We start from the raw sequence: 15,003 nt of genomic DNA on the forward strand, positions 1-15,003 counted from the left end.
TGTGAAATTGATATAAATTATCCAAACTTAAACAATTAACGGATTTGGAGCAAATAAACTCATCATATCCTTTTATCTTTCTTTCAGATGATGACTGAGGTCCCCCGAACTTTGAAAGAGTGGTAGGGAAACATTCGAGTGGCATGCGGAAATGATATTATGCCACACTTGGGGTCATTAACTGATCTACTGAATGTGGAGGCAAATAAGTCACTTATTACTCTAATGATTGAATTTTGGCAACCAGCAACAGTGACTTTCCAGTTCACAGATTTTGAAATCACACCAACTTTGGAAGAAATAAGTCACATTACTAATTTACCGTTGGCTGGTCGAGCACCATTGGTCCCGCTCATTACATCGGAAATCGACTTTCTCCAGTCTTTGGGTTTGAGGGTAGGCCCATGCTTGCGACGAGTTGATGAGGGATGGGTCAAGTTGGATTATCTGTTTAAAAGGTTCGGTCGTCGAGATAGCTATGATAGATTCCAGCAAAAAAATTTCATCTCTAGCGTTGGTTGGGAAATGCACAGGTCCATTGTTTTTGTGATAACCTTTTTGGGTATTATGATCTTCTCAAAGAAAAAGGTTTGTGTTGACATCAACCTACTGCCTATGATTATCTTCATGTTTAGAGGACCTGTTAGAGTGACCATCGTACCCATGATCTTGGCAGAAATATTATGATCATTATCCATCTGCTCTAGAGGATATGACCATTTTACGTGAAATAACCTGTTGCTACAGATTTTGATGTTGGAACTATCAAAGACAAGCAGAAAATGGCGCTGAAGCAGACTTACACAACAAAATCAAAAGCCATGCGGCGAGATTGAGCATGTGGGATGCCCCAAATAATGAAGATGGTTGGCACCTTTTCCTGACCCACTTCACAGGGAATTGTATTCAACGACGACTACCATGGGTCCATGGCCGAGCTCTGTTGAGAACCAACCATGCCTACTTCATTGAGTTGATTGGGTTGGAAGGCTTCCAGCCTTACGCACCTCTAAGAGTCCTCCGACAGTTTGGAATTACCCAAGGTGTTCCTTTGTGGTCAAATATGACATTAGTAGAGGTAGATTATGAAGGAAGGATACCGATCGAGATGATCTCTACTTTGATACAAGAATGGTATGACATTCTTGACTTAGACATGGAGGTTGAGTCCTAGTGCACTCCTGAATATTATACTTGGTTTATGATGGGAGGAATTCTAGCAAGGCCCAACTGTGATGAGATTTTGGGATTCACAGACACCCAAAGATCAAATCAAATTGGCACGGAGCTATTGAACCTCATGTACATCACTATAACCATGTATCATCAGATGACCCCACGGTCTGTCGACCATCTCATACATGTAGTTGATGATGAAAAAATTGAAGAGATAGATGAAGACCCAGAGGAGGATCCTAGAGAGCTAACTGAGGAGATATAAGGGGATTCAGAAGGATATTTAGAGCATGACCCTAACTTGTATGACCCTAGAGATGGAGGAGTGATGTACATAGAGGACGAACCTGTTCCAACAGAAGAAGATGCTCACTCGAAATATGGTTCCATAGGGTTTGATGAAGGGGAAGACTCAAACAATTGGGAATGAAAGATCGACGAATCCCGAGGGATCCACCTAGAGTAATTTTATGACAGGGACGATGACGGTGACGATGCTCCAACCTGGCCGTAGATTTGTCTTTCTTTTTTGAACTCTTTTCATAAGCTCCTCAAAGTGCCATGTGGCTTATCCTTCTTGTATGCCTTATAGCCCTTCGTACTTTCATTTCTTAGGTTTATGATTGCCTACCTCAAAGTAACATCCAAGACTACCTTAAACAATGAAGTTATGTTTGCTCCAAATCTAAAATATGTTTGAATGGATAATTTATTATCAAACTAATTGCAACGTAGGCCTACCTTATGCAAAAATAGGTTCTACATTAAGACGCGTTTTGAATGTCTCCAAATTGGCGTATATATGTGTTACACTTATATTTTTCTTACATCTTTCAATATTTTCCAAACTAACATAGTTTCCTTTTTTTTTCTTTGTTTTCTTTAGTTGTTTCATCATTTCCCCCCAAAAGTACGTTGATTTGTGTCGACTTGCAAATTGGCTGACTCATGATACAACCTTCGATCAAAAGGAAAGATGACTGATAAAGACGACTTCAATGCTGCTGCAAACATAATGATACCTATTGAGAACCCCGAAGGTTCTCGAAACTGATAGACATCCAAAATGAAGAGAAAATGGATCGCATGGAGCAAGAACTCGAGATCTTGAGGGAAGAATTACGCCAAGTACGAGACTTGGGCCTTACTGTCGGCTACCATTTTTCCTACTTTCAAGAGGTCTATCTACTTCGCAAAAGCTGACTTTCCTTCTGCTGACTTGCCAAATCAGCCAGAACAAACTCAACACGCTCCAATTCACAATCGAATTCCACCAACTTCTACAACCGCAGTTAGGACCGTTTCCGACCTTTCCAATCGCGACCCTACCATACCAACAATACAACAAATACTTCGGGCACATGTCGCCGCTCCCTATAAGCCACATGTTCCACCCGTATATGCCGCTCGAGCTCCTACTTTAACAATGCTAACAATGGTTAATCTCTCGTATGAGGTCGATCAATATGTAGAAATGGAGAAAGATACCAAGATAAAAGAAGATGCATCGATAAATGCCCTGCTCCAGGGTCTAAGAAAGACATTGAAAAGCTTACAAGTTACTAGAGGAACATAGAGTCTGGATTATGATGACTTGTGCATCCATCCAAACATGGACATACCGGTAGGGTTCAAACCATCGAAGTTTGACATGTTCGATGGAAAAGGTGACCCTCACGCACATTTAAGGGCATACTGTGACAAATTAGTCGGTGTAGGGAGAAATGAGAAGCTGAGGATGAAGTTGTTCATCCAGAGTCTGTTTGGATAAGCATTGACCTGATACCCGCCAAGACCCTCGCAAATGGCGTGACTGGCAGGAAATGACTGAGGATTTCATGACTTGTTTTAGATTCAATACTGAAATTACTGCTAACAGATTCTCGTTGGCCAATATACAGAAAAAGCCATCTGAGAATTTCTAGAAATATGCACGATGTTGGAGAACTGAGGTCACAAGGGTGCAACCATCACTAGATGAGAGTGAGCTCTTGAAGTACTTTATTTGAGCTCAAGAAGGTGTCTACTTCGACAAGATGATGTGAATGATGGGCCAGAAGTTCACAGAATTGGTCAAGATGGGAGACTTTATAGAAAAGGGTGTTAAATTTGGGAAGATTCAGTCTATGATCGCCTTGCAGGCTGCAAGTAGGTCTATACAATCGGGTTCCATTGGCGGCATCAAAAAGAAAAGGGAGGATGTTTCAGCTGTCACTTACCAACAAGGAGGATCGTCCCACCAATACCCCACTAATCCCCAAATCGATGCGCATACTTCATACGTCCCATACCCAATATATAATACCCAACCACACTATAATCCACCCTGAGCACCAGTATACCAAAATCCTCTAAGACCATATGTCCTTGTCCAAGCACCAATCCACCAAAATAGACCAGCATATGCACCGAGACCACGTCCAAATCTTGAAGCTAGAAATGTTTGCACTTACACACCGATTGCCGAACCCTATGCCCGATTCTTTGAGGGGTTGAGGACAATGAGAGTGCTGCAACCAGTTGAAGGAAAACTTTCTAATCCAATCCCTCGTAATTTTGATGGGAACAAACGATGCGCTTACCTCTCGGGAATCTAAGGACACGACACAGAAGATTGTTATGGGTTAAAGAACCAGATCGAGTCTTTGATCAGAAAAGGAGTAATCAAATGCACTACAACACCTCCCAATGTGAACAACAACCCCGTGCCAAACCATGAGAATCGGGAAGTCAACATGGTTACTCTAGACGAAGAATATGAGGGCCCTGACTGTCCAGATGTAGATGAACCAGATGCCATGACATCTTCGGCGCAACCTGTTATCACTGTTCAACTAAGGAAACCTCTAACTGTCCAAACATATCTCCCAAGAGTTGTAGTAACCACTCTGATTGCTAAAAAGTCTGAATATGACACCAAAGCAGTCCTATAGGACTATCGAGCACGCGACAAGGGAAAAATGATTGACATTGTCGTGGCTCAAGAGATGATTAGGTCGGGAAGGTGTTATGCCCCAGAGGACCTAAATCAAAGAGTTCTTGGAAATGAACAGAATCCCAGGAAGAATGTTACCGATGCTAAAGCCGCATACTTCTGGAAGAAGATGCAGCCTAAAGACTATTCAGTCGAAGAACAACTAAAGAAGACGCCTGCCCACATATCTATTTTGTCTCTACTTATGAGTTCTGAAGCTCATAGGAATGCTTTGATGGAAGTGTTAGACAGAGTGAATATTCCAAAAGAGACCACCAGTGAAACCTTAGCTTCAACGATTGGAAGAATAGTGGAAGCTAACAAGATTTCTTTCCATGAAGATGAGTTGCCTGCAGAAGGGGCTTGGCACAACAAAGTGCTTCACATCACAGTCAAGTGTTGTGATAATGTGGTGACTCGAGTTCTAATTGATGGTGGTTCTGGATGCAACATCTGTCCTTTTAGCACTGTGAGGGATTTAGGTGTTAATGTGCGAGAGATAAAGGAAAGTCGTGTGAAAATTAGAGCATTTGATGGAGCGCAAAGAAGTGTCATTGGAGAGATCTATCTCACATTGCAAGTGGGGCCGGCTAAATTCCCATCTTATTTCAAGTGATGGATGTATCATCCAACTACAACCTGTTTCTGGGAAGATCATGGGTTCACACGGCAAGAGCGATTCCTTTCACTCTTCACCAATGTGTAAAGTTTGAGTGGGGTCGCACAGAAGTTACCATCCACGGAGAGCTCAGTCACCCCATCCTTTCTGTTAATTCTATCCCAGTCACTGACGAGTTAGACGGAGCTACCTTTCACACTTTGGAAATTATGCAAGCTATAAGGATCGGTGAGGAAGCAGAAGCAGGTAATACAAAGTTGTCAAGTGCAGCGAAAATGGTTGTGTCAAAGATAATGAAGTATGGATATAAGCCTAAGAATGGACTTGGACCTAAGTCCAATAACGTAGTTGAGTCGATCCAGCTGAAGCATCAGAGAAGCACCAACGGACTCGAGTATGAGCCTGCCTCGGGAAGAGACCGTCACGGGTCAAGCGATACAATCTCTGTACCAGAACAAACTTTGATTCCAGATCAAGTTGGCGTTGATGACACTATAGAAGGAATATGCAATATGTTCATGGCCATGACTGGAGAAGAGAAATGGATAAATCTCAACAAGTTGGTTATTCGTGATGCCGAACCTAGAGAAATCTTGCAAAATTGGACCACCAGCACGTCCCTATTTCAACAAGAGTCCTGGTATTGTGGAAAAGTAGTCTTAATTTAAAATTCGCATGATCAAATTGAGGCTTGAATCAAGCCTAATATTTTGTTGCTTGCATCTTCTAAAAAGCTAGAATGCTTTGAAATAAAAAGTCTGTACTTTCTTTAAAAATTTCTCGTTTTTTTAAATATATATTTATCTTTACTTACCTTTTGCACTTTTCAGCACTCATATTAATAAAAATCCTCGTTCAACGGTTATGACATGTAACGAATCCACCGAGCAAGGTGAAAATGATGAACAAGATCACAAGAGTATGATGAAAGCATAATGTCTGAAAATCTGCCACAAGAGATCGAGCAGGTTGAAAGTCAGAAGAAACCCAATATGGATGAAACAAAGGTTGTCAACTTAAGAGATAAGGAAATCGTGAAAGAGACATGAGTCAGCATACATTTGGAGGTTGGAAGAAAGCAAGAGTTAATAGAATCGCTTAAGCAGTATGTTGACGTATTTGCTTGGTCTTATGATGACATGCCAAGATTAAGCACTAATATTATCTCGCACAAATTACCGACTAATCCCATTTGTCTACATGTTAAGGAAAGGACATATATGAGAGCCATGACTACCCTTTTTCAAGATATGATCCACAAGAAAATTGAAGTGTACGTGGATAATGTCGTTATCAAATCCAAAAGAAGTTTAGATCACCTGGATGACTTACGAAAGTTCTTTGAAAGGTTGCGTAAGTATAATCTGAAGTTGAATCCAGCAAAGTGTGCATTTGGAGTACCCACTGGAAAACTATTGGGATTCATCGTTAGAAGAAAATGCATAGAGTTGGATCCATCAAAGATAAAGGTAATCCAAGAGCTACCTCCACCCAAGACCAAAAAGGACGTGATAAGTTTCTTGGAAAGACTGAATTACATCAGTCGATTCATAGCTCAAGCCATGGTGATCTGTGAACCCATATTCAAGTTACTGAAGAAGGATGATGCCACGAAATGGACCGAGGAATGCTAAAGGGCTTTTGATAGAATCAAAGAATACTTGTCCAACCCACTAGTATTGGTCCCACCAGAGCCTGAAAACCCTTTGTTATTGTATCTATCTGTCATGGATAATGCATTTGGATGTGTATTGGGGCAGCATGATGAGACGAGTAGAAAAGAGCAAACTATATACTATTTGAGCAAAAAGTTCACACCATACGAGGCAAGGTACATGTCACGACCCAAGCCTAGGGCCTAGACGTGACATGACGAATGAGGAACCCGAAGGGACCCCAAACAAGCCTCTCAAACTTGTCATCACACTTCATCGGTCGCGAAAGTACATTCAACATTAATTAACGGGAAATAGGGACTAAGGGCAAACCATCTCAAAATGACATCATAGAACAAGAGTCAAGCTCATTTACAAAATACTTGTCCAACGCACACCTCTACATACATAGATAGGACGGGGGCCATGACATATTACCGGCTCCCCTCATAGTTAAAATACAATTGCAAGCTAAAGTCTCAAAACATAGGAGTAGGAAACATAACATAGCCCTCGAATCATTGAGGACTCACCAACAAACTCGGATAAGCGTCGTACTAGCCATGTGAATGGAGAGAAGGATCAAGAGTAGCTCCGGTCCCTACATGGTGACATCATGTAGGCAAAATATGCGTTAGTACTTAGAATGTACTAAGTATGCGGGGTGCAACACAACAATAGACAAGGACACAATCGAAATACAAGAAATAGTTTCATAGGCATTATGAATAACAATATGAGGATGCATGATCAAAGTGAAGTCAAAACATGTTTAAGTAAATCTATACTAATAGTAGATATCATATGTGTATGCATGATCCAACCAATCTATAACCCCAACTTAGGATGGGGGATGCCGTTCACACCCGAACACCCTGGTGGCAAGGTATAAACCCCTCACATAGTTGATGTTGGTCACACCCCAAGCATCCTAGGTGGTGAGATATAAACCTCTCACATGATTGATGTTGGTCACACCCCAAGCATCCTAGGTGGTGAGATATAAACCTCTCACATGGTTGATGTTGGTCACACCCCAAGCATCCTAGGTGGTGAGATATAAACCTCTCACATGGTTGTCCGGTTCTTTTCCCCCGGACCGGGCATGGTCATGCAACACTTTATATAGGAAATTTCCATTAGGCTCTAATGCAATCTCACGTATGGAATGAACATATACACAAGCTTAGTTTGTCATCAACACATCTCTGGATTTCCATACATCTCATAGCTCAAGCTTTAAAGCATCGATTCATCAATTCTCCATAGTTGAACATTTTGTCAAACACCTTGAAGGCATATAGTGGAATCAAAGAGCATGAAAAATATGGTAGTAATTATGCAGCCAAACCAATGAACAACTTACAACAACACCCTTTTTAACACCCACAATACCATATGAAAATATCCACATCCATTCCAAATTTAGATTCAAGTTCTAGAGTCACAACATGCTCAAAACAATCACTTTTCATGTTTAAAATTCAATGTGCAGGAAATTACTACAAAGAACAAGACTAATTTATGAATCTTAACTTAAACAATGAATTAGTGACTAGAATAAAGTCTAGGCACTATGGGTGGAAGGACCCATGAGTTCAACACCACATACCTTGAGTTCTTATGAAGGTCTTGAGAGTGTCTTCAATGGAAGCTTGGAACTTGGAGCAAGAGTCTCTTCAATCTTGAGGAAGGTTTTGGATTAGGGTTCTTGAGGAAAAATGTGTCTAAGTATGGGAGAGATGTTTTGAGAAATGTTTTAGAGATGGGAATTGAACTAATGGTATATAGGAAATAACATATGTCCTTTGGAAAAATGGTCCAACACTTAGAAAAAAAAATGAGGCGGGTGAACAGTAATTTCGGTCACTGGAAATTTGCATTTCCTGCCGGACAGATTTTACGAAAATGAGCATAACTTCTTCGTCCGAACTCCAAATGAGGTGAAATGAAATGCGTTAGGTAGCTAACTTAAAGGGCTTTCCATGGATATATTATGGGACACCCAATTATTTGTGTGCTAGGAGATATGACCCTCCAAAGTAGACCCTCGAAAAAGGCTTCACTTGGAAATTTTGGATTTTGATACGGTTGCTCTAAAATTTGGGTTAGACCCATTTCCCACTCAATTTGACCCCTTAAACAAGAATATGAAGTCGGATTTTCAAAAAACGAAACGGATTTTTTTTTATATAGCTAAACAAGTTTCCGGTAACTTCCGAAGCACATTTTAAAGAACTTTTTGGGTCATTTCAGTGCACCTTGTTGGAACGAACATGTTGTGCTTTGACTTGGATTGCGCAAAAATTTTGGCATTACATTCCTGCATACACCACGTACTTGATCTCAAGAATAGATCCACTAAAGTACTCTTTCAGAAGCCCATGCCTACGGGTAAACTGGCAAAGTGGCAAATTTTGTTGAGCGAGTTTGATATTGTGTATGTGACACAGAATGCCATCAAAGGACAAGCCTTGGCTGATCACCTCGCAGAAAATCTGGTGGACCAGGATTACAAGCCACTCACGACCTACTTCCTTGATGAAGAAGTGTTGTTTGTAGGAGAAGAAATATCAGAATTGTATGATGGATGGAGAATGTTCTTTGATGAGGCATCAAACTCTATAAGAGTTGGAATAGGACAGTCTTAATTTCGGAAACAGGTCAGTATTACCCAATCTCAACTAAGATTAGGTTATATTGTACCAATAACATGGCAGAATATGAAGCTTGTATTCTCGGACTCAAAATGGCCATAGACATGAATATCAAAGAACTCTTGGTGATAGGAGACTCCGACTTGTTGGTTCATCAAGTGCAAGGAGTATGGACCACTAAGAATGTCAAGATCATTCCTTATTTGCATTACATAAAAGAGTTGAGTAGAAGATTCACAAGGATTAAGTTCAAGCATGTCCCTCGAGCTCAAAATGAGTTTGTCGATGCTTTAGCAACATTATCCTCGATGATTCAACATCCAGACAAGAATTACATCGACCCTATCGATATAGAGTTACATGATCAACATGCCTACTGTTTTCATGTAGATGATGAATTGGATGGAAAACCCTGGTACTATGATATTAGAAGATTAATAGAAGCACAAGAATATCCTGAAAATGCTACAAGCAAGTAGAAACGGACTTTGAGGAGGATGCCAATTATTTCTTCCTTAACGAAGAAATCCTATATAAGAGAACTTCAGATTTAGGATTGCTGAGGTGTGTCAACGTCGCAGAAGCGACAAGGCTTTTGGAAGAAATACATGCATGAACATGTGGACCTCACATGAATGGGTTCACTTTAGCAAAGAAGATTTAAGAGCTAGATATTTTTAGATGACCGTGGAGAGAGATAGCATCCGGTATGTGCAAATGTGTCATCAGTGTCAAGTGCATGGAGATTTTATACGGGTCCCACTGAATGAGCTCAATGTGATGGGTTCCCCTTGGTCATTTGCCGCTTGGGGCATGGATGTTATCGGACCCATAGAGCCTCCCGCATTAAATGGACATCGTTTCATTCTGGTAGCTGTCGATTATTTCACAAAATGGGTCGAAGCTTCGACATACAAGGAAGTGACTAAGAAGGTAGTGGCAGACTTTGTTCACAACAACATAGTTTGTCGGTTTGAAATTCCAGAATCAATCATAACCGATAATACAGCCAACCTCAACAACAATCTTATGAAGGAAACTTGTGAAAGGTTCAAGATTACTCACCGAAATTCTACAGTTTACCGGCCACAGATGAATGGAGCAGTTGAGGCTGCAAATAAGAATATCAAGAAGATTTTAAGAAAAATAGTGGACAGTCACAGGAAATGGCATGAGAAGTTACCATATGCTTTACTCGGTTATCGCACCACAATTAGAACATCAACTGGGGTAACTCCTTATATGTTGGTTTATGCTTTGGAAGCAGTAATACCTGTCGAGGTAGAAATACCATCTTTAAGGATTATCCAAGAGGTTGGTCTAGATGATGCAAAATGGATACTAGCAGGCATGAACAATTGATGCTCATCGATGAAAAAAGGATGGACGTGGTTTGTCATGGACAACACTATCAGAACAGAATGACCAAAGCATTCAACAAGAAAGTCAAACCTCGACAGTTCACACCAGGAAAGTTAGTATTGAAGAAGATCTTTCCTCACCAAGAAGAAGCCAAAGGAAAATTTGCACCAAATTGGCAAGGACCCTACATGGTTCATGGAGTACTCTCTGGAGGAGCGGTAATCTTAGAAGAAATGGATGGCAGAGTGAGCACAAAGCCAATCAACTTAGACGCTATCAAGAAATACTACATCTGAAAACCTCAAGATTAGTGCTTATTTCTTGTACTTTTGCATTTTTTATGTAACAGAACTACGTTTAGATCTGACTTCCCACTGCGGGGTACGTAGGCAACCTACATCGAATTCAGTCTCCCTTAGAAAACCCAAAATAATCATTACCATGTATTCAGAACTACGCTCGACCTGTATTCCCTCGGTGGGATACGTAGGCAATCCTTGTCAGACCTGATTCCGCTTGGATACGTAGGCAATCCTTGTCAGACCTGATTCTGCTTGGATAGTAGGCAGCTTGAGTCAGGCCCAGTCATTGCATTTCATATTAATCACTTTCCTTTTGTATTTGAACTATGTCCTGACCTGATTCCGTTTGGATACGTAGGCAGCCTGAGTTAGGCTCGGTCATTACATTACATGTTTCTTACTTTTCCTTCATATTTTTCCGACTTTTATTGTAATTGAACTACGTTATGACCTGATTTTATTTGGATATGTAGGTAGCTTGAGTCAAGCTCGGTCATTGCATTACATACTTTTATTTCTCTCACTTGTATTCGAACTGTCACGGCCCGAGCCTACACCCTGGGCGGGACCAACACTCGGAGACCATTGCTGGCCCCAAGCGAACCCTTGGCCTGGCTTTCTTAACTCAGCGGAAACTTAACTCAAAAGCATAACTCAATGCAATGGAAGGTTATAAACAACCAACTGATAAGAACTGGCCAAAAAGGCAACTCGAGTCTCAAAATAGAATATTTATACATATACACAAAAGAGAGACTCAAACTAACTGACTGACTGACTGACTGACTGTCTATGAAGCCTCTAAAATACTGAGATGGATGTTGGGACAGACCCCGCAACATCTTAATAAAACAAAACTAGGAACACAAAATATCTGAGTCCTCCGGAATGCAAGGAGGCTCACCACTGACTCTGGAATGCTCAACTGGATCAACAGCGTGCTGGATGCTGATCCTGGGTACCTGCGTCTACATCATAAGACGATGCAGGCCAACTGGCATCAGTACATGGAATGTACAAGTATGCGAGCTGGACCGCTAAACAACAACTTAAGCCTGAAAAGAGATGCAAAAGAGAACTTACCTTGGCTCTGTTTAACTCAAGAATAACTGAACTCAATATATAAAGCAATAAGACACATGCAATATATAAAGCTTGTAAAACTATTAAAACATGACGTAAAAATCATATTTATAATATCATGAAAATACCATGCTTCCTTTCGAAGTCTACTTGTGTAATGCATGAATGAAGTCTCATACCCCTATCCACACTAAGCAGAACTTCTCAAGGAACCAAGATCTTTCTACTGTAGGAGTTCTCTAACCGATAACCACCACTACATGCTTAAGTAGTGATACAACGTTTTACCTCACGTTGCCCAAGGACCATCCTATACCTTGCCGTGATATAGGAAGCTAACTTTAGCTTTTGCTTAATGAATCCACTAGCTTAACTTTCGTGATCATCTAAAAAGTATGATCCGAGAAATCCCATGTTTGGCTACATGACTCTTATGGAGAGTTGAGTTAATATGAACTCGTGTCCCCAATGCGGTACTCAAGACTACTCCCAAAAATACCTTAGCTCATTAGTGTTTTAAACACCTCTTTCTTTAGTTGAGATAATTACTCAAAACTTAGCCCAAAGGCTCTTGAAAACTCTTTCTAAAAAGAACATCTCAAAACCATATTTTTAATATGATCATTGATGACTCGGGATATTCATACTGCTTAAACATTTATGGTATATCTAGAGACCATATTGTTTAAACATTGATGACATACTCAATTTGTCATACTAATCATGTTTTAGAAGCTCTTTCGCAAAACTCATCTTTTATCAAAAGGAGATAGTACTCAACTACTCAAAACTCTTTAGGAAATCTCAGTTTCCTCTTAACTTATATGTGAAAACATTTATAAACTTCTTTGGGAATACTTAGTTCCCTCATAACTTTTGAGAAATGAACTCAACTCTTGACTCTTGACTTAACTTGAAACTCTTGACTTAACTGGAAACTCGATACTCTTTACTCGACTTGAAACTCTATGCTCTTTGCTTGACTTGAAACTCTATACTTAACTTGGAACTCTATATACTTAACTTGGAACTCTTATACTTAACTTGGAACTCGAGCCTTAGAATGAAGTTAAAACGTTCAATGAAGACTCTTGAATAACTTTGAAGACTTGCTTGACTTGCATCTTAACTCTTGAATTTAACTCTTAACTTCACTTGACTTCTAACTTCACTTGCCTTCTAACTTCACTTGACTTTGATCCTAACTCACCTTGAATTGGATTATGGATTCAAGGGTAATGATCTCATGTTTACGACACTTCTCATTTTCTTACTCACTTGCTCGAGTCTTGAAACAAGTTACCCGAAATTGTAGCCGACTCCTAAAAAAAGACTCAAAGGGATTTCCTTAGAATATTCGAAAGAATTCTCAAAACATAACTCTCAACTCCACCTTGAATTTGAATTATGAATTCAAGATTTTTAATCATGTTAGGAATGACTTTTAGGTGCTTAGAAGTAGCTTAGAGTAGTTAGAATCGAAAAGGAGTGAATGTGCACTTTAAATGAACTCAAACGGGGCAACCGACGACAAATAGATGGGGCAAGTGACCCTGGCGCCATGGGTGGCGCGGAGCGCCAGCCCCTAAACTTCAGAGGTGAGTTTGGGGCGCTCTGGCAGGCGCATCGTGCCAGGCCCCCAACCCAAAAATTTCAGCAAGTTCATTTTCTCGTTTTCTCACCTTATTTCACCTAAAATCGAATGGTTTCTTCCCCAAATCACTTAGAATCATTAAAACCCTCAATATACCATAGATTCAACTCAAAAAATCCACCGGAAACATACACCAAACCCACAAGAAACTTCAACAATACAACCACAAACTTCAACCAACACAACCATAAACTTCAACAAGAACAATAACTAACAACTTCAACAACTTCAACAACAAATCCAATCTTTCCTCAATAATAAAAATGATTTTTGTGTGTGGGGGAAAGGATCACCTAACACTAAAGACTCACATACCTATTACGGATCACCCCCGACGGTTTCCATGATGATCTTTGACGGAAACTCCTTGATCTCCTCTTCTTCTTCTCTTCTTTCTCTCTTCTTCTCTTCTTCACTTAAGAACCCTAACTCTTACTCTTTTAAAATGGGACAAAAATGATATACAATTCAGCCTAACACAATAATATAACCAAAGGAATTTGTTAGTGAAAAGACCAAAATGCCCTTAAAATTTCCGGACGGATTCCCTGCCAACTGCCCAACTTTCAAAGGGCATAACTCGCTCATACGAACTCGGAATCGAGTAAACTTGGCGGCGTTGGAAAGATCATTCCACAAGCTTCACAACCATAACTGGAACTACTCCTAACTCATCCTGAGATAGGAGTTACGATTGCTCAAATTTGGTCAAAAACTCACTGATTTCCACACTTAGCCAAATTTTCCAGATTTTGAATTCTTCCAAAAATGACTATTTCCAATTCTAAGCCTCTTCATAGTTATTCCAAATTATCGGGTGTTACACGAACTATGTTACGATCTGATTCCTACTTTGGGGATACATAGGCAGCCTGAATCAGGCTCGATCAATGCACTGCAGAATTTCCATTTTCTTTCTTACCCATAGGAAACACTTCCTCATAGTTAGCATAACCTCAGAATACGAAGAATCTCGATCGTCGCAGTGTCTACAAAAGAGTTAGACAAGCTTCATCATGAGGGTAAAACCTACAAGAAGACTATGTTGGGTATAGTCAACAAAATGGAAAGCTCGATGGACTTCGGAACATGTCATAATCTAAAAAGTGCTGGAGAATTACTACATATATATATATATATATACCTAATATATAAGTAATATACTTATTTTCTAAAGAAAAAGAACAAGCTAATTCTTTTCAAAAGATTTTTCTATTCTTCCACCTACCAATTCTCTAGGTTAAGAAACTATGTGTAGGCTAAGAAAACGTCGAAAGATTCCAGTGACGAGGCTTCAGTCCGCAAAATCGATACAAATCAACACCCCCTCCCAAACTAAAATTTTTATTTGAGCGCAAGAACACAGGAATCAAGAAAATAACATCAAGTCTTGGGGCACGACCGAAGTCGCCATTCGACTTCTACAATCATGAGCCAAAATACTATTTCCCTACTTTATTTCTCGAATGTACTTCAACTTGCATCTTATATCTAAGAACATTTCATTTTTTGCAGGTACAC

At 40.1% G+C, this 15,003-nt stretch overlaps 1 protein-coding gene across 1 annotated transcript; it reads left to right on the plus strand.

Annotated features, from left to right (window-relative positions):
- The first annotated feature begins 9,798 nt into the window (after nt 1-9,798).
- LOC125810112 (uncharacterized) lies at nt 9,799-10,443 on the plus strand. Its single transcript, XM_049489641.1, has one exon. It carries the CDS (start codon nt 9,799-9,801, stop codon nt 10,441-10,443), a length of 645 nt encoding a protein of 214 aa, XP_049345598.1.
- The last annotated feature ends 4,560 nt before the right edge of the window (nt 10,444-15,003 follow it).

This window comes from Solanum verrucosum, unplaced genomic scaffold (genome assembly GCF_900185275.1).
Source record: "Solanum verrucosum unplaced genomic scaffold, falcon-dt-bn FXZP01000281.1, whole genome shotgun sequence".
Classification (NCBI taxonomy): domain Eukaryota; kingdom Viridiplantae; phylum Streptophyta; class Magnoliopsida; order Solanales; family Solanaceae; genus Solanum; species Solanum verrucosum.

What these genes read in the sequence shown, in the direction of transcription:
- LOC125810112 (XM_049489641.1), top strand. Translation starts at nt 9,799, where the DNA reads ATGTGTCATCAGTGTCAAGTGCATGGAGATTTTATACGGGTCCCACTG.